This window comes from Papilio machaon, chromosome 4 (genome assembly GCF_912999745.1).
Source record: "Papilio machaon chromosome 4, ilPapMach1.1, whole genome shotgun sequence".
NCBI classification, from domain to species: domain Eukaryota; kingdom Metazoa; phylum Arthropoda; class Insecta; order Lepidoptera; family Papilionidae; genus Papilio; species Papilio machaon.
In genome coordinates this window covers 8,578,852-8,598,673 of record NC_059989.1, presented here as the reverse complement: position 1 = coordinate 8,598,673, position 19,822 = coordinate 8,578,852, and the positions used below count along the sequence as shown (strand labels likewise).

Here is a 19,822-nt window from a genome sequence, read left to right as displayed (position 1 = left end):
GGTACAGATGTAGAACATAGTCTGGAAGAACGCATAGGCTACTTGTTACTTTTTTAATTCCGCGCGGAGTCGCTAGCGACAGCTAGTGTGATATAAAATCAAAGGAATATGAAGAAAAGATTTGAATGTCCAAACATAACCATAAAATAAAACATTTTTGATAATTTAATCATAGATCATTAAGGAGAAATTGAGATCAGAAGATGTTTTCATGTGAATGTATCGTCAGTGCGAACTCAGCGCAAGGCTTATAACTGATTATCATTATTACTATGTTCTCTTTAGAATAATAGAACCGACAGGGTTCGTAAAGCGTGACGCCGTGCGATATGCTACAGTTGGTCTACGTATTAATGTGAGGTAGAAGACCTTACAAGCACAACCTGCTTTTTGTACATACTTTACTTAGTTATTACCTAGGCAGCCAAACTGAGTGAACCTATTACCAATTAAAAAAATACACTTCATGCTTCAAAAGAGTGTAAACGATCTTCTTTACAAAAGCTTTTCGTGATTTTGAGAAAAATTAAATACCAAGATAAAAATTGCAAACATATTGCTACAATTACAACTTTTTCGATTTTATTGATATACAGTTTACTTATCGAATGTGGGTTTTATTTAATTCCAAGTGGTCGGATGAGCCTCTCCATATTTGTCTCAGCTCACAGCGACGTGGGCGCGTCGAAGCCGAACAACATAATGTATGGACGACAAACAATTTCCCTGCAATTTAGTGTTTAAATCTACATTAGACTTGACAAGCATTCAGAGCGAGAAAATTGCAGCAGAAAAATAAGGTACATTACGAATTATTTTATAAATCACTGTTTTTAAATTCACAACATATTTATAGCAAACCAGGACTATAGAAAACTTAAGTATCATGATAACTTCAGATATTACAAAAACTATCCAACTTTTATGTTTACACAGGAGTACACTACTAGCTAAAATAAGAGGAAACGCGTTACTAAAATTTAATAAAGACTTTTACCAAAACGCAGGTAATATTTACTCTCCGTTGTTTCAACATTCTTATTGCAGATTCGCATTTTTATTTTTGACATCTTATATCCGACCTATACCAATTATGGTGAGGTACAGCCAAATATTACAAGCTTTAGTGAATCATTTGTGGATTTGTTATTCGCATGACGGCATCGCCCTTCGTTGGCCGCTGGTGCATGTGCAGCCGACCGTGTCGCCGGCTGAGCGAACATTTGTGCATCGGGCACGCGCCAGGATACACCTGTCTAGTCAGATCACCCCAACATGAAAAGGATCATCTCCAGATTAAAGAGTAAGTCCTATTTTTATATAGTTCGTCGTCGGCTCAAAAGTCACGTCCCCATCGAGTGGCTCGGTGCCTACTCTAAGTTGTTAAGTTTTTAGTCAACCATGCTGGCCCATTGCGCATTGTTTTTTTTAAAATAATATAAGGTTGCTAAAGGGCACCTGATATCGAAGTGACCACTATAGGTGTGTTTAAAGAACAGTAGTTGTCAATCATAAAATATGTATGGCTTCAATTTTAAATGTTGATAATCTGTTCGATACACCTGAAACCAACTCTTTAAACTGCCAATTTTCTCTTTTTCAACCAACTGGCCTTAGAAATAAAGAAAATTTCAGGAGAAATTTGAACAAGTTTCTTGTTGTTAGCCGGTGTAAACATAACCTTGTCGTGGTATTTCCTAGCTGTTCGTACACTTCAAGGCTTCACATAAAAAGATTAAAAAAGGCGACATCGATGCAGACGTTATCTTAGACTTAATTTCACTGAGCAACGCCCACCTTTCGACGAGTACTGAGGCACACGTGTGCGCGCCGCGGTGAATCGTACACAAGTATCGGTAATTGCCATCGTCTTTTGCACAACGCAACGTTAAATATAATGAGCTCTGTGACGCACCGTGATATATGAATTCCAGGAATATCTTATCGATTTTGGTCAACTTTATTAAAAACAATCAGTTTAAAAAGTCTTGTAATATAATGTGTAACAGGTTATAAATATCTTGTTTTTACCTTATGGGCTGAAATAAATAATTTATCTTGACAAGCACCTACGATCCACTACCATATCGGATTCATTTTTAAAACTTTGTAGGAATACGAACATATTGATAATGGTGAATGGTGAAATTAATTTTGTAAAACTGAATAGCATTAGGCATAGAAAATTTGAAAAGGAAACATATTGTTTTGGCGGGCTGTCAGTGTCACAGGAGAAGCGCGCGTCTTGAGTGCGGGGTGGAGGCGCGAGCGGACCGGGGTCGAGAGGTCGCGCGCACAGACGCGCCCCGCCCCCCTAATTGCCGCGCCCCACGCAAATAAATAATTTTTATCCACCGTGCCGAGATCACGCTCCCTCTTGACCTCAAATTGCCGCGCGTGAAACTTTTTTTTTGTGAAATTATAATCGGTTACCCCGATGTTCGGCGTGCGGTGTGAATTCCTCGCGGATGCCCAAAAACGAGACGCAGAACGATGATTCCGCTTTTATGATAGCATCGCTACGTCGAATTGTTAATGATACGTTCCAAACTCGGCACAGATCAGATGTAATAATTACAATACCTTTCGTGCTCACTTATAAATACGAATTTTATCGTCCATAATTTAAAATATGCTCATTTATTTTATCTATTAATGGTTTTATAATTAAAAATATTGAAAAAATCTTATGTTTCCTTCATATGTTTTGCTACATTACCAAAAAACTATCTGCTAATCACAAAAAAGAAAAGTCGAGATTATGCAATTCTAAAATTGACATTAAATTACGCAAGTCTCAATTGCACACATGTATTTGATTTCCGCTAGTTACAATACATCTATAATAAAGAAACATAGAGCATTGTCCGTGCCCGCCGACTATCCGACAACATTCTTTTCAAATTGCCCATCGTATAAGATGAAGTAAGAGCCCATCAGGCCGCGGAATATTTTGCAAAGCACGTCGGGAACAAATCATTGCTGAAACGGAACGTAAATAAATGGAAGATGTCTTGGATATATCAGATAAAATTTTCAACTGTATATAAATATATAATATATATCTATTATCTTTACCGAATTGAATTGTGGGCCTATTACATTGACAATGCAATATTTCCTACGTATTTCTATAAGTCTGAGAGTCGCCGTTCAATGTAAATAACAATTGATAATATCGAACATTACCAGCCATGACCGACGAATATTACGTTGAATTATAAAACCTTGATAAAGAGATTAATAGGATAATACTTTATTGAATAACTAGCTTTTACTCGCAACTCCGTCCGCGCGGCATAAAAAATAGAAAAGGGGGTAAAAATTATCTTATGTCCGTTTCCTGGTTCTAAGCTACCTGCCCACCAATTTTCAGTCAAATCGATTCAGCCGTTCTTGAGTTATAAATAGTGTAACTAACACGACTTTCTTTTATATATATATACTAGCTTTTACCCGCGACTCCGTCCGCGCGGAATAAAAAATAGAAAACGGGGTAAAAATTATCCTATGTCCTTTTCCTGGTTCTAAGCTACCTGCCCACCAATTTTCAGTCAAATCGATTCAGCCGTTCTTGAGTTATAAATAGTGTAACTAACACGACTTTCTTTTATATATATATAGATAGATGTAAATAGTACAAGAGTGTAAAAATACTACATTTAATATTTAGTTGTTAAATAAGGAATAGGATGTTATTTACTGTTCAAGAAATTCAACGGTTTTTTTATAGTATAAGGTGACAAACTTGCAAGCAGTCACCTGAGTCCGCTTAAAAAGCGAAGCGACCGCTGCTCATAGACATCCGCAATTGCAGATGCGTTGCCTACCTTTAAACGACAAAGAAGGGGGTGCACAGAAAGAGGATATGTCCTCTCCTCCGTCAAATAAACTTCGTGGACATGGACTAAAATTAGGTTAAGTCTAAGCTAAATCTCTTCCTATCTTAAGTACTTGTTAGATAAAAGAAACCAAATCAGTCTTCCCTCAAAATCAATCTCCAATACAAAAATTCACACCTTCAATTAAAAAACATCAATGATTACGTTATAGATCAGATTTTCGAAACTATGAGATATATCAAAAATTAAGAAAAAAAAAACAAAAAAAGCGCATTCTTGTTCTGTGATGTCTATGGGCTATTTGAGGCACAACTATTTCCATGGAACGTCACGGCGCCGGACGACCGCGTCGAATCGTCGGCCAGGTGCCCGTCAGCCTGTCATTTTCTATTCGACACAGACGCCATGTTTTGCGTTGTTATGAAAGCGTTCCACTAACCTCGACGAAATTTCGCTTTCAATAGATCCAAAGTTGCAACTGTCTAGAAAAAGTAGAACTCATCAAAGACTCGTTTCTTAACGCTAGCAATTTTAGATAGAAAAGTGTATTGTACTTTGTTTTTATTTTGCGCGTGAAGCTACTTTCATTTCTTACTGCGAAAATAGAAAAACAAATTCACTGGTAGTAGTGAAACGACTCAGCTGAGTTAAAAAAGTTTTGGCCAGCTCGAACAAATAAAATTCTACTTTTATTTATATGTTCTAGTATTTTTTTTTGTTGCTTATTTATGTAGAAGTAAGAAGTAGGTATAGTATTGTATCATCTGTCTACCACAAAGGTATGTATGTAGTACATTTGGACTGGACTGGTTAACAAATGTGCGTGCAATTTTTGTTGCGTGCGTTGTATTGTTGGCAAGTAGGGAATGTAGCGTCAGCAAACGCATTTTGTTTGTTAATATATTTATATCATCTACTTATGTTTATTTCCTACTAGCAACTGCCCGTGATTTCAAAAAAATCTAGTACTTAATAAACATAGCTTATGTCACCTGGAGATAGAAGATTCGGTATAGTAGTTTGGGAGCCTATTCAATACAAACAGGCAAACACACATTTAAATGTTTGATTTTTATAATACAAGTATAGAAAACAAACACTTTAATATATATTTAGTTTTGTTAGTAAAAATAGGTGGAATGGTTTTTGGAAGTTAATGTATCAAAAGGTGAAAGTTATCGATTTACAAAAATGGCAACTTTTTTTGCCATCGATCGTAAGCTGTTCTTTCTCACGCTGCAATTATCGGTTACCACACTTACCCTTAATTTCCCCACCGCCCCTCTGTCTGCTTACCATATGTCGAGACATCGACTGCCCTTGCCTGCTGACGATCGTGCTCGGTTTTGTTTCAACTACGTGCCAGTAATTTATTTTGAGCATCGTTACTTTAAAGTAAATCACCAACTATTTTTAATGCATTTTATTATTATTCGATTTTTTTTAGTCCTGTATATTGTAAGTAATCGTCGAAAGTCGTATATTTTCAGACGATTTTATCAACACAATGTGTAACCGCTTATTGTAGACGAGGTTAAATTCGCGTGTATTGTCAAAATTATATATCTTATTATAATCTTCACTTATTTTTGCTATTATATCTCAAGGTAGCGTAGTATATATTACTAATCAACATAGCACCAAATAACACGATTTCCGTAGCGTTTTAATTCAGAAAAATATTGCTTTGTCTTTGGAAAGTAGAAAGTTGCCATTAATAAAATAATACATTTAGAAATTGACTAGTGATTTATGACGAAAGGTATCCTATCGGAAATCACTTCTTGGAAAATAAGCTGATTACTGATTGTATCACTAAGAGGGGCAAATAATAAGAATTTGAAAATTCGATAGAGGATAAACATTGTTTTATGTTAAAAAAAAATTACGTCAAAATTCTTTTGACTGCAACGTCATTAGCATAAAGAAGGTAAGTACCCAAACTAAAATTATAAATCACGAAAATCTTTTAGAAGATCACAAGTTTTGAATGATTGTTAATTATTATATTTATCGAAGGCGTTCCCTACAAATATTCGATAGGCTCGGCTATAGTAATTTTTTGATAATGATCGCTTATCAACGCGTGGGCTGAATTGTTGCTCATCGTTTTAAAGGCAAACTAATTCGAATTCACACACTTTTCTGATAATTATAGTAATCTGATGGAAATAGATAAATAAAAACCGTGAACTTATTCATAGAAGTGTGAAGATACTTAGGTACAATGAAATGTGGAATTTGTTACAAAAATTGTTTTTTAACCTAAAATTTTATGTTCCTTCCATATTATGTTCAATCGAAAGAATCTGTGAAAGAAGAAGAAGAAAGTGGTGATAGTTATTGGGTATTTGCTGCTTAGTTATAAGAGCTGCGATTGACTAATTTTTATAATGTGAACGTTCAGTCAGATTTTCACCTCAAAGCAGCCATTAAAGAAACGATAAAGTACGCGTACAACAACAAATATGTAAATAAAAAGCAAAGGCTAGCTTTATGTCCGCATTTCAGTGAGTATTGATGTCGGGTGCGCGTACGCACGTTTTGGGCGATCGTGATCCCCCTCTTCCGCGCGTGGCCCGCGTTCCCGCCGCGCCGGACACATTCCCGCCATAGCGATATGCTCGTGCCCCTTTACCATATTGTCCTTTATTTTCACGCGTCAAAAGGTAAGGAACGCAACGTAATAAATAAGACATTCTTTTGCCTTTTAATCTTTATGGGCTTTCATTCACAATGAAATTTTTTGACGTCCTTCTCGAGAAGTATTTGGGCGCGTAAAATTTCTTCATCATCGCATCTTCATACTTATATTGTACAAATTATGGATATCATAATCATCACATCCTTGGCCTTATTCCACTTACGAGTGGTCGGCATGTTCCTCAACCTTGATGTTTTAGCTTAATTTTTTTTAATTTAAAAAACAGACTGGTCAAAAAAAACGTAATCACAACTGTGGGTTTCGAGAGTAGTGACACTCTGTTTCAATATATATTGTTGTCTCTGTTTTATCAAAGCTAATTTAAGGGATGACAATATGTATAATAAAAACTGTCAGTGCAATTGAGTTCTGAGGTTATATTGATTCAAATCATTCTTTAGGGATGAATTCTTATATGAATGTTGGATTTATTTCGAACAAAAACAAACAAACGGGAGCAAAACGTAATGGAAAATAAACACAGGTGTCGGAACGCGCCCCGCGACGTGGAGTTCTAATTCAGAGGCGGCAAATGTGCTAAAGCTTTCAAAAAACAAAGGCGATGTTTAGTCTCCTAATTGTATTTAGCGCCTGACAATTTGTTTTCGTGATTCCTTTATATACAAGAAGTGCTAGCACGAACGTGTTACTATGAAGTATGAATACACAAAAGCGTGTCTTAGCCCTTAACATAGCTGACCAGCTTATTTAAAGATCAAAAATCTTACTAATATTATAAATGCGAATGTTTAGATGCATGGATGTTTGTTTAAAGGTATCTTCGGAACAGCTCAACGAATCTTGATGAAATTTGGCACAGATGTAATCTGGAAGAACACATAGGCTACTTTATACGTTTTTTTTAATTCCGTGCGGACTGAGTTGCGGGTGACAGCTAGTATAGACATATAGAAGACTGGATGATGTGTGTAATTTTAATCCGGTCTATGTACTAAAATCATTAACTTCTTATTTCATGTAATTGACATTTTATGAAATCATACAACATGAGTGCGATTTCGTGGGAAAATATGTGAACGTATTGGTCATTTTTGGAAATCATAACCAATATTTTTCCTTAAATTTATGGTTGTCAATAAATTGTAATTATTATGAATCTGTAAGGAGAGCGTGCAACAGGACCCGGGATACAGAGATGAATGGTAACAGTTCGGAGCGTGCGATCCCGCCATGGTAATGGCTCCGAAACACTCGTCCGTCTAAATTAGGCGAGCTACAAACGTAGGGATAATGAAACTCTCGTGACCACAGAATAAGGTTACCACAACTTTGTATTATAAATGCGGAATTTTACTTTTATGTCCTAATAATTGATTTCAAGAACATTCTTCTCGTGAGGGAAAAGGGTAAAGCTATAGAAGAAGGGAAGGGGCAATATGTAGTCAGTCAGCTAATAGCAAAAATTAGAATGTTTTAGGGGATGATTTCGCTATTGGTACCTGCAAATGACTAAAGTTAGCAGCATTAGCTGTTACCCGAATAGGCCTCTCTAGCGATGTAACAAAGGGACGAGTCAATCTTTGTGTGTTTGTCATAATTGGGATTTGTCCTGCATTATGCATGATTTATGGTAAAACTAGTGCCGTTGGTGTGTACCGCGGATCGTGGCCCGGGGCGGGCGCGGCGATGCGTCCGAGGCCCAAGCCCGTGAGAATGTTGTGAGTCGTTAGGGTTAATTTGTTTATCGTTACGCAATTTGTGATCACTATGTTAGGTCTAAGATTGTGCGTAACATATGTGACAAAAAAAAAACATTACATCATCATTATCATCTGTGTCTTTTGATAGCTTCAGGATCTATTCATTTCTATTCAACGTGACCAAATAGTTCATCCTTTTACTTCTTGCCTCAGCGTTGTTACCTTATCGATCGAATCCTTGTTTTTTCGGTGTACTTTAGAAAATCAAATCGATGTATAATAATCGAATAGTTTATATCAATTTGTTTTTCGCTATAAATAAGAAAAAGGGGTCATTTGCAAGAAACCCGTCCCCCAGTTTGCAGTGATACATTGTTCTAACCGGAAGTTATTCGTTTAATAACTGTTGTCTAACAAAAACTGACTATAAAATGTACATTATTTTTTACTTATCTGTTATGTAAAGCTTGACTACATTTTCACTTACTACTTCATTTTAATTAACTACACTACGAATATTCTAATTGCGAAAGTTTAAATGGATGGATAGATGTTTGTTAGAAGGTATGTTCAGATAGGCTGCATAGATCTCGCTGAAATTTGGCATAGATGTGGAACATAACCTGGAAGAACACGTAGGCTACTTAATAAGTGTTTTTTTCTAATTCGACGCGAACGTAGTCGCGGGCGACAGCTAGTAGGAATGTAAATAATAATGGAACAATCAATGAGGTGCATCTATTCTAGCGCGTATCGAATCGAAGTCCACTCGAAGCTTCAACATTCAAACAGTGTTTGGCGCGAACTCGCCAACGACGGTTGTCGGTTAAGTCATGTCTTGCGCACACGCACTTTTGTAAATACGTAAAGTTTCAACTTGTGTTTTTAATTTTAATAACACATCAAATTGACAACGGTAATTAATTTTTATAATGTATTCAATTTATTTTTTAATTATTGTTATAATTTTCTTAAAAAAATATGTATTCACGTTCTAAATATGCAGAATTTATTCGCAAGAATCAAACCTAGTCTAAGAGTGATGTTTAGTGCAAAGTGAACAGTGATTGCTAATTACATTTTTATATTTAATAAACCTATATGTGAATATATTTTTTAGACTGTGTTTTGGACCAAATGTTAATACTCTCGATTTTTTTTAGTGCTTATATGGTCTAGGTCTGGTTATAAGTCAACCCATTTCATCACGACCATCATACGATTCTTTCAAAGTATACTTATTAGTATACACTACATATAATAATTTGACGAGTCAATGGGACCGAGTTTTTTTCTATTCATTTTAAAAACCATGAATTAAAATCGCACAAGGTAGTAAACTAAACATTCAGACAATTTTGAAAATGTAATCTTTGCTTTAGTGTCTTAAAATGTTTAATTTAACTTTTTCTTTTTTTTTATACATCATAAGATGGCAAATGAGTCAGCGGCCACCTGAATTCGCCGACATCCTCAATTGCAGATGTGCAATTGCAGACCTTTAATAGACGAAGGAGGCTCACAGAAATAGGATTCTTTCCTAGGCGTTCCCTCCTTCGTCAAATCCTCTTTTCCTACCCATTATTTCGTTATAAGAAAAAGTTTGGAAGGTAAAGAGGACTAAAATTAGACCCCCGACACGCACACTCATCAGCAGAACGTGGAATTGCTTCCACTACACACCTGTCCTGTCTTCTATGTGGTCGTGGTATTTCACCGATCGAGCCGGCCAATTCGTGCAACTTACTTCTTAATTTATTCAGGATAGAAGGCGGACAGTTTAACTCGTAACAAGACAGCTACCAACTATTTATACATGTAAGTAAACGAAGTTGTTTTTTTTTAAATTGTTCACAGAAATAACAAAAGATCCACCACCGCCGTACCAAGAAAATGCAACGAATCAATTCGAAGATGTGCAGGGGACATCACAGTCACAGGTTACGGTACGTTACACACAAACTGGCACTACATTGGTCTGGCCACTTGTTCGTTTATAAAAAAAAAATAAAAAAAAATCTTGCGGCAACAATTTAGAAAGTTATTTACCGTCAGAGATAGTAAAATGTATTAATTAAAGCCCGGGTGCATTCTATGGAAGTGAATTTCTTAAGTAAATTACTCGTTTGCATTTTAATTTGGTGATGTAACATGGTAAAAAATATTCTTACGTCGCGTCGCGTCGCCGGAAAGTTGTGTCCGATAACGTTCATTCCTGTCATTAGATGTATGTATGTATACTACTAAACATAAATACATAAATATGTTACTGAACTTAGTATTATGTAAATGAAGTTAAAAATGTGTACCTAACGTTCGTTATTAAAAAAACTTGTGAGCCGTCATGGGACGCCTGCCAGATGTGAAACATCGTGTGTGTACAAGTAAAATGCATAAAATATTAAATATTATAATTAAATAAATAATAATGACAATAATGATAAAGTAATGATAAAAATGATAATAATAATGTATACCTCAGTATAGCGTGGCGACCCGTCGCCACGCCAACGATTCGGTTTACAAGTGATCCTATAGATGTTTCACATCAAAAGGAGAATTAGAATGTATACTAAAAAAAAAAATCCACCGAGTGTTTCCAATAAAGATAGTTAACACTGTTTTTAGGTTTCCTTTATAGTTAATACATAATTTTTATAACAATAATATTTATTATTATTAAAAATATGAACGTTAAATAAGATAATTTTTTTGATTCTTCACGTAATTTCTTGTAAAGGTTACGATCGAAAAACATTTTTTTATTGATTTGTATGCCAGTCTTTAAATTAATTTTCTCGCGAACTCTAATGGAAAACAGGATTAGATGTAATAATGTGCTGTAGGCATATTAAATCAACTGCTAAATAACATAATGATAGAGCTGTCTACAATCTCGCACAAGCTAATTCTGATTACATGCTATAAATTATAACAATCCATATTCTACAAACACAAAACTATAAAACAAATTATTTATCTTACTAATATCAACAATGCGAACGTTTGTATGGATGGACGGATACATGTTTGTTTGAATCTCTAGAACGGCGTCATGGATCTCGCTGAAATTTGGCATAGATGTAGAACATAGCCTGGAAGAACATTATACGCTACTAAGTTTTTCTTAAGTTCGCGCAGACGGAATCGCGGCCGACAGCTAGTTATCATAAATAAAATACCAATCATTACATTCTAATATAAAGATTCGCTGTTAAATGTTTTATTGTAATGTCTTTCTTATACATATATTGTGTACCTAATATTTATGGGCGTACAGCGCCTAGACTCATTTAAAATCTCAAAATATACTTTATCAAAGGTAGCGCTTAATATTAAAAATAACTTTTTAATCAACAATAAATTTCAGGATAACACACCGATGTGCGAAGTGCTAGACTTACTGGCGAACTGCAAAATAACCTCAGAGTCCGATGAAAACTTGCATTCGGACGATTACGTAGAAATCGAAGAAATGGGTCTTTGGCACTCCTCGCCTCTGCAGCATCGGCATAAATCCAAGATCTCTCTAACATGGGTGCTGAAAGATAACCTCGAAAATGTTAAAGTAAAACAAGATGACATAATTAAAAACAAATTAGGTTATTTGGGCAAGAATTGTAACCAATTAAACGAAAATGAACGACTTGTTACAAAGTATAAGGGCCAAGTGAATCGAGTTGTTGGTCGTAACGAGAGCTATCATAATTTAAAGTTTAGAAACGCCTGTGAGGAATTCAACGGTCAGGAATCTTACTCGGACTCTAGTGTTGGCACTGAAGAGTATGTGCGGAGGAAACACCGACATCGACACAGGAGAAAAAAAAGGCAAAATGGCAAGTTTGGTTACGACATCAGGGACTTGGATAGCTTCTTAAGCGCAGTATGTATCATTTTTGCAGTACACTAATTATATTTATATTAATTCCATTTTATAAATTTAAGAATAAACATCTCTACAATACATTAAATTCTTATGAACATTTAAAACACAACAGACAATGTATTGATTAATTCCGCCAGCTGTTACTGGTAACGAATACAAAGCAATTAGCCACATGTTACAGACCATTATTATGTCGGAGAATCTGACCAACTGACCAGTAGGTTTCGTTAACAACGAAACCATACAAACGCGATCGCGTGGGAACAGATTACCGCAGAATATGTTAAAATAACTATTAACCCACAAATATGTTACCAATTTATTTCAGCACAAAAGTTATAAAATATAAATATTGTTACAATGTTATTAAAAAAAGAACAGAAATGAGTAGTTGTACTTATAACTTAATCGAATAAAATTAATTCTAGGATTTTGGCGGTATGACTATTGGTGAATACACCTGTACTACTACCTACACTAGTTTCCTCAGTAATGTAGGTACATATTTATTTATCGAATTAAGACGTTAAACCTCTAACCGTGGTTTTCTGCCATTTAAAAATACGTTAAGTCAATGCCAACATAAATTAAAACCACAGGTGGGCACAGTTAATCGAAAAGTTAACTTCGTTAATCGTTAATTCGTTAATTAAAAAATTAACTTCGTTAATCGTTAAAGCGTTAAATTCTCGAAAATTTAACGCAAGTTAAAGTTAATCGTTAACAGTTAACCATACCAAAATTATACATACTAATTTCACACTTATGTGGCGACACTTGTTTAAAATAGTAATTTGACTGTACATTCTATAACACATAAGTATTGAGACAAGTATGAATGCAGTATAGTATATTTCATTACGAATGCGGAATACCTGTCATTGCAAAGAGTTCCGACAAATGTCTACCCGAGCCGAGGCGCAGCCGAAGGTGAGGGTTGACAGTTGGAACAAGTTGTAATGACAGTTTCACACGTGTACTAAACAACTATTTTTGATACAGTTGCGAAAAAATGAAGCAATTTAATAGAATAATAAAAACACAATAAACTCAACTAACTAAAATGTTTGAAAAATGGCGCCAACTGTAAAAGAAAACAAACAGAATTTTTTTTTGTTTTCTTCACCCATTCTGGGTAGGCAAAGGGAACTATGCCCTAACAGCCAAGTCTTCAGTAGGTAATTTTTATTGATATGAAATGAAAATGAAATTTAATGAGATAAAATAAATTGAAACCTAACCTAACCATTGAATCAAATCATTAAATCTGATATTGTAACAAATTAGGAGCTTCTTTTTAGAAATATTTGCATGAATCATAAAAACTACAATTATTTATTTTTTTGTAAAAACTTCGCGGTTGGTTTTTCTTTTTAACAGACATTATTTTGACAATTGGGAAAGAGAACGCACGAGTTTGGAAAAGCTAAAGAAAAAGCACGAGTAAAAAAGTGTTTTATTACGAAGAGCGTTCGGAATGTGGGCATACTCGACATACTCGTGCTTTTATATACTCGTAATGAAATATACTATTTCGAACCTTCTTTTGATTTTGTCCTGTTGGCCACGTCTTTTCCAGATGCTCTGATGCATCACACTTGCACGCGAACTTCATATATATATCAATTATCAACTCGTTCGTTCACTATTCGAGTCGCCGACAGTCGCCCAACATAGTTGAACTTACGAGTGTGCCGTGGCGCGTAATTTAAACAAAATGACAGCACGTCTCCAAGTTTCTAATTTAACGATTAACGGACTTTTATTAACGGAAGTTGAGTTTAACGGAAGTTAACAAAAGGGTTAACACTTTTTGAAGTTAACTTAAAAGTTAAACCGTTAAGCAAAATGTTAACTTCGTTAATTAACGATTAACGGATTAACGAGTTAATGCCCAGCTCTGATTAAAACTATATTTAAAGCCGCTACATACCGAGTTTGAAATGAAGATGATCGTTTAATTCATTTTTAATTACTTCGCAAATCGATGTTAGATTGTGTCAGTGTGTCAACGTGCGGTGTAAACAATCAGGTTCACTTCCTAGTCTGTCTGTTTATCTGTGTTAATGATGATGTGTCTTGCGTTATTTGAAAGATTCCGAAATCAATTAACTGGTGACATCTTGCAGAAACTTATCCTATTACTTTCCTTTCCTGTTCGTTAGCTTCTTTCTTTCTATAAACAAATTTACACATTTAAAAGTTGTAGTGGAATAAAAAAGTAAAGATGCTCAGATTTTTTATTAAAAGTATCTATGCTCTATAATTTTAATTGCACGATTATAATTTATAATCAAATCTTATCACAGCGTAAAATAACTGTAACATAATTCATTTGTATGCATTTACAAGCATACTTTATTGCAATTGCTTAGAAACATTTTGAAGTTAGTCGCGATTCGAGAACCTCGGTCATTACTCATTTCTGCAATATTATTGTGACAACGTAATGTAGGATAGTGCGGCAACAACGCTATCGAACTAAACTGCGTATACTCCTTCACGATTATCATCTCTATTCCAATGGATTAAGATTCATATTAGCTTTTACCTGTCTATAATTTATGTGACAATTGTGGCGCTCGTAATTTTTGTTTTTACAACATATGCAATGCGGAGACGATTTCATCAAAATTCCTACATCCTAGAAGAAATTATTTACCAAATGAGAAAACTTTAACGGTAGAAAATTGTATTGGTTTTTGCGTTCGATACATTTTGAATGAATTATTTAAAGGTCAAGTTGTCGCTTTAATAATACAAGTGAGGCTTTACGAATAATAAACTACCTCCAGTATTTTTTTTATTTCAAGAGGCGACCATACCGCCCCATACCTCCAGTATTTGATGAGGCATTTAATCCTAATTTTAGCTATTTATTTTATTTATTTTTCCTAATTTCAGCTCTATTTTGTAGAAATATTAAATTGACTCTAATTTTAAGGTTCATAAGAAAAAACTTAGATAATTCTTCTTTAATATAATTAAATTAAAGGTCCGGCTGTGTAAGAAAATTACACCTTACTACATTATTGTACAGTTTACAAAAATATTTAAACTTAAAAAAAGATGACGGAAATTTGTTAACCGCGAAATTGGTTCAAAATTGTTCGCGGCATAAACTGCATCTTTGAAATACGGTATTTTGGCAACATTAAATACGGACTTCGTTTCGGCCTTTAGACATTACCGATTTTCAAAAAAATTACACTGCGATTTCACGCAATTATCGTCTCTCCGTATTGAAAATTGAACGCTCTTTTCGATTGTAAATATATAAAAAGAAAACAGAACCAGGGACTGACTTGGACCGCAATCTGCCGCGGTCATTTAGATTGTTACTTTTTTTTTTAAAGGAAGCGCTCTGTCATGGCTAATTTGTCGGTTAGAACACTCGCGTACCCTTTATTTCCGTAGCAACAAGAAAGGGAAAACGTTAGTACACCTGCTACTGCTAGCACATTGCTTGTTAAAACAAACTAACGATGCTATTGTTTTTTGTTCATTAAATATCATTAAAAAAACAAGACTTTATGTAAGTATTTATGTTTGTTAACAGCCATGTAGATGTATTAGAAAGTAAAAAAAAAACTTCGCCATAGTTTTTAGGTCATCGCCATTATGGGAATTCATCTAAATAAGTAGGTAACAGAATAAGAATGACGTATACCTTATCGTTACCTATCACGTACAAAACTAAAGTTGCCAATTCCTCTGCAAAACTGTATCAAATCTGTTTAAATATTTTTTACTGCACTTCTGTGACATGACAAAAGGTAAAAATTTTAGCACACATTGACAGAGATATATTTTTTTTAATTTTGAATTACCGAGTGCGGGCCTGAAGTGCACCATTCATCAGCGCTCTTAATTTAAAACAACGATATATCTTGTAGAGGTTAAACGCTAGTAAGTTAATTGCGCCAGTTCGTATCGCGTGTAATATGATATTGCGATGGACGTTAAAAAATTGCTATATAATGTTCCGTTGATTTGTCTCTCGACCTTTGCCTACCTCATAAATTAAAAATGTTTTTATAGGTTATAGTACTCCGAATGATATGCTGTTGTTTTAGAAGAATGGCTATTTGTAATTGTTACTGATTTAAATCTATAATTTATATTTTATCTGGAGTTATTTTATATTTATATTTATATAATTGTATTAAACGGTTTGTCTTAATATTAGACGTTTATTTTCCGTTCTTTTTTTTGTTAACAATTATAATATTAACAATTATATAAATAAGCTGTCAAGAATAAAAAAAATTAAATCAATAGGGCATTTTGCTAATTTGAATAATCATTTATTGATTTAATCATGTTTACTTTCTTCGCAAATAATGTGCAGGTTGCCTCACGATGTTTACCTTCACAGTAAGTACGTCGAATAAATGTAAATATAAAAATGTAAAAATTAAAATTAACCGAAAAACACATGGTACATGGCAGGATTCTAACCAAGGACCTGCAGATTACAAGACAAGCCTAACCCCTGAGCCACCACCCACACTCAAATTAATTTGTATGAATAATCTTCAAATTAATCAGTGACAAATATTGTTAAGTAAATTGTGCATTATATTTGTCAGGCATCTATAGATCATCCGGGGAATATTCCGGTAGTGATAGCGTTCCCGACCATACTGTACCAGACCCAGAAAGACTGTCAGCAGGAGCTGACCCTGCCGCTGGGTACGGTCGTCAACGCGGTGTTTAAGAACCAGCAGTGGGTGTATGCACAGACTCCACACGGTCACGAGGGATACTTATTATATACTGCTTGTCTACCGCTAGGGATACTACCGAATAGGTAAAGTTATCAAATATATACCCAATTTTATATCGTTTTTACATTATGCTACTTCAGTAAGACATTAGCGCTGGCCTGGAATGGACTGTATGGGTTCACTGGCGTCACTTAATGTTTAGATTATGCCAGATGTATGACAACGCCGATTTTGAGCGCTACTGTCGTACTATACTGGCATTATGTTAATAATCTAGGTATTTTTTAAATATAGATATGTCCGACAGAGGTGAAATTTGCATCATTGTACTATAAAAAATACCGAGATTTTTTACTTTATTATTTCATAATTTAACGTAACGTAGACTTGAATATTATGAAGTAAAGTTATAAGTTCCACAATAATGGTATTATATTGAATCATAAAATTGTTATATTGCATATTATAGGACATCAGTACAAAAGAAGACTCCTTGTTGGGAAAGCAGCACTGACATCTACCCGCGACCGTGCGGCAATCTCACGGACACGGAAAAGGAACAACTGCGCGGGCGCACGCGTTCCGAAACACGGAGTCGACCGCGCGTCGACAGATCTATAAAATCTCAAACATCCTGCGCCGAGAAAGACTTTGATACGTTATATTTAAAAACTAAATCTATTTGTTCAAATATTGATAAACTTCATGATAAAGAAAACGTACAAATTAAAAGTGTTGTAAGACGCCAGACTTTGTTAGTTGTCAATAGTGATTATGGCGGGAATGCATTGAATAAGACATTATCTGTGAACAAAGGGGACGTTGTGATGCTAATGCAAGGTGTCGGTGAAAGCGACGTTGATTCTGAGTGGTTTTATGTTAAGAAAAAAGATGGAAGTCAGGGTTTCATACCTGCGGTTGTAGCTGGTCATGGATATATTTAATTAAAAAAAATTTACTATTTTTTTTCCTACCCTAACCATCCAACATATCCATTATGCTATCAAAAAAAACTAAATTCCTGTAGTCATTGACATCAAAATTGTGCAATCAGTATAGCTATTTAGTTAAATGAAATGAAAGTCAAATCAATTTTTAAAAAAATCTTATTACGAGTTATTAAGAACACATCTTATCTAAAATGTAAAACTTGATCTCTGTATTTAAAACTGGTGCAGATGTCGATTTCTGGGCTGGATCCGGCGATAGCTAGCAACTTATTTGGGCTAGTTCTTAACGCCGCAGAGTATACGGTTGTAGCCGACACGGGCAGTTCTACTTTGACTTCTCCTGAGTAACTCAGTTGGTACAGATGCTTAGCAGCCCCGCCGGCAAACACGCAGTCGTCATGGAAGAATGACACATGGATACCACGGTCTGGGATGTCAAACACCATCACAGCGTCTAATGAACGCTGATGCCAGAGTGATAGCCGAGGACCACCACCACACACCTTTGGAATACAAATAAATATATGTGATTAAAATTACTTTGTTACATAGGATGAACTAGCTGCCGCCCGTGTCTACGTCCGCATGGGATTGAATAAAAAGCAATAATAAGTCTATTTGTTCTACCAGACTGTGTTCTACATCTGTGCCAAATATCACAAAGTTCCGTTGAGCTATTCCAAATATACCTTCAAACAAACATCTATCCATCCATCTATCTAAACATTCGCATTTATAATATATGTAATATGAATTATATTTACATGAATGCCATCTGATCACACAAACCTGGCTGACACATTATTTGCTTATTAACAACAAATTGCAACCACAAATTAGTTAATGAAAAGCATCAAATCAAAACTCACAATAATATTTTTCTGTAAATCTTTCAGCTACATTATACTTAGCTAATATTGAACAATAAATGAGTTATAAAAAATTCTATAAAATAAATGTTAATGCTTACTATCCAGTCTTCATCTAAAGCCACAGATCCAATCCATTTACCAATTTCAGGTCTTGAGATGTTAGCCTTTTTATGTGGTTCCAGTTTGTTGTGTGACTTTCCCATCCTTGTGTCCCACAGCATTACCAAACCATCTTCACCGGCTGATATTAACTGCTTCCCTCTGGAACATTAAATATATAATATTTCAATTAACTTGACAAAAAGAATTCATGTCTTAATAGATTTTATAGCTAACTCTTCATTAGATAGGTTAATTAGTCAGTGTTGAGTTTTTATAATTTTTCATCCTTTTCTAAAAAATAAGGTTTTAATAATAATATAACAATGAGATACTAAAAATTACTTATTAAATACCTTCCATGGATACTGTGTATGAAATCTTTATGTCCATCAAATGTATTTAAATGTCTTCCATCCTCTAAATTATAAACATATACTTTATTATCACCACAGCCAGCATAAATCTTATTTTCTTCTTCATTGAACCATAAACTGTTTACATCGGTTTCATCAATTTTTGAATGAAAGGAAATTTTAATAATCCAAGCAGGTTTACTTAATTTTGATTGAACAATGGCCTTCCAATCCCAACCACATATTTCATTGACTGTACCGACAATAAGGAAATTTTCAGTACTAAGCAAACTACAAATCTGGGTTTTGTTTTCTAAAAGATGCAAATGTTTTGGTTTGTTATAATCAGGCGTCAGTAACTCAATAACTGGATGAAGTATTGTATCAAGACTGTAAAAAAAAGTTTAATTAGTTTTTATAACATAAATGATATAAATTTATTAACAAAACAAACGCTTACTCAAAGACTGCGATATGTCCGTAAATATTACCAGCAATTAAATATTTACCACATGGTGAATATGTTTGACACAAAACAGTGTTGTATAATATTTTATCCAGCATTTTAGAGTTTTTTTATAATTTAAGTTTTTACTCAATAACTTCACAAGTCAAACATAAACAATCTTAACCTTAAACTGTTTTTATTGACATTGACATGACCAAACAGCACAAAAAAAGACATGACAGTTAAACATACAACTATGGAGTTCTACAGTAAA

At 34.5% G+C, this 19,822-nt stretch overlaps 2 protein-coding genes across 4 annotated transcripts; one reads left to right on the top strand and one right to left on the bottom strand.

Moving 5' to 3' along the window:
* The first annotated feature begins 612 nt into the window (after positions 1 to 612).
* Positions 613 to 17,767, top strand: LOC106720674. 3 transcript variants are annotated; one of them, XM_014515416.2, is made up of 6 exons: positions 613 to 800; positions 1,196 to 1,303; positions 10,065 to 10,153; positions 11,578 to 12,090; positions 16,686 to 16,906; positions 17,293 to 17,767. In XM_014515416.2, the coding sequence occupies exons 2-6, from the start codon at positions 1,276 to 1,278 to the stop codon at positions 17,765 to 17,767; spliced, it is 1,326 nt and encodes a 441-aa protein (XP_014370902.2). In that variant the 5' UTR covers positions 613 to 800; positions 1,196 to 1,275. The 3 variants fall into 3 exon arrangements, with proteins under 3 accessions (XP_014370902.2, XP_014370903.2, XP_014370901.2); XM_014515417.2 differs by lacking the exon at positions 613 to 800 and having other exon boundaries at positions 1,087 to 1,303; XM_014515415.2 differs by lacking the exons at positions 613 to 800; positions 1,196 to 1,303 and adding an exon at positions 6,448 to 6,511.
* Positions 17,768 to 17,955: 188 nt separating this feature from the next.
* LOC106720694 (THO complex subunit 6) lies at positions 17,956 to 19,736 on the bottom strand. The gene is made up of 4 exons (XM_014515440.2): positions 19,561 to 19,736; positions 19,101 to 19,490; positions 18,744 to 18,906; positions 17,956 to 18,276 (listed from the first exon to the last, which is right to left on the bottom strand). Exons 1-4 carry the CDS (start codon positions 19,662 to 19,664, stop codon positions 17,956 to 17,958), a joined length of 978 nt encoding a protein of 325 aa, XP_014370926.2. The 5' UTR covers positions 19,665 to 19,736.
* Between the last annotated feature and the right edge of the window lie 86 nt (positions 19,737 to 19,822).

Bases quoted from the DNA above. Each gene is read 5' to 3' on its own strand.
- LOC106720674 (XM_014515415.2), top strand. From the start codon at position 6,463: ATGCTCGTGCCCCTTTACCATATTGTCCTTTATTTTCACGCGTCAAAA. The intron at 6,512-10,064 runs GTAAGGAACGCA...AATTGTTCACAG, and splicing joins TTATTTTCACGCGTCAAAAG to AAATAACAAAAGATCCACCA. The intron at 12,091-16,685 runs GTATGTATCATT...TATATTTGTCAG, and splicing joins TGGATAGCTTCTTAAGCGCA to GCATCTATAGATCATCCGGG.
- LOC106720694 (XM_014515440.2), bottom strand. From the start codon at position 19,664: ATGCTGGATAAAATATTATACAACACTGTTTTGTGTCAAACATATTCA. The intron at 19,491-19,560 runs GTAAGCGTTTGT...TTTTTTTTACAG, and splicing joins GGACATATCGCAGTCTTTGA to TCTTGATACAATACTTCATC. The intron at 18,277-18,743 runs GTAAGCATTAAC...TGTATTCCAAAG, and splicing joins CTTTAGATGAAGACTGGATA to GTGTGTGGTGGTGGTCCTCG.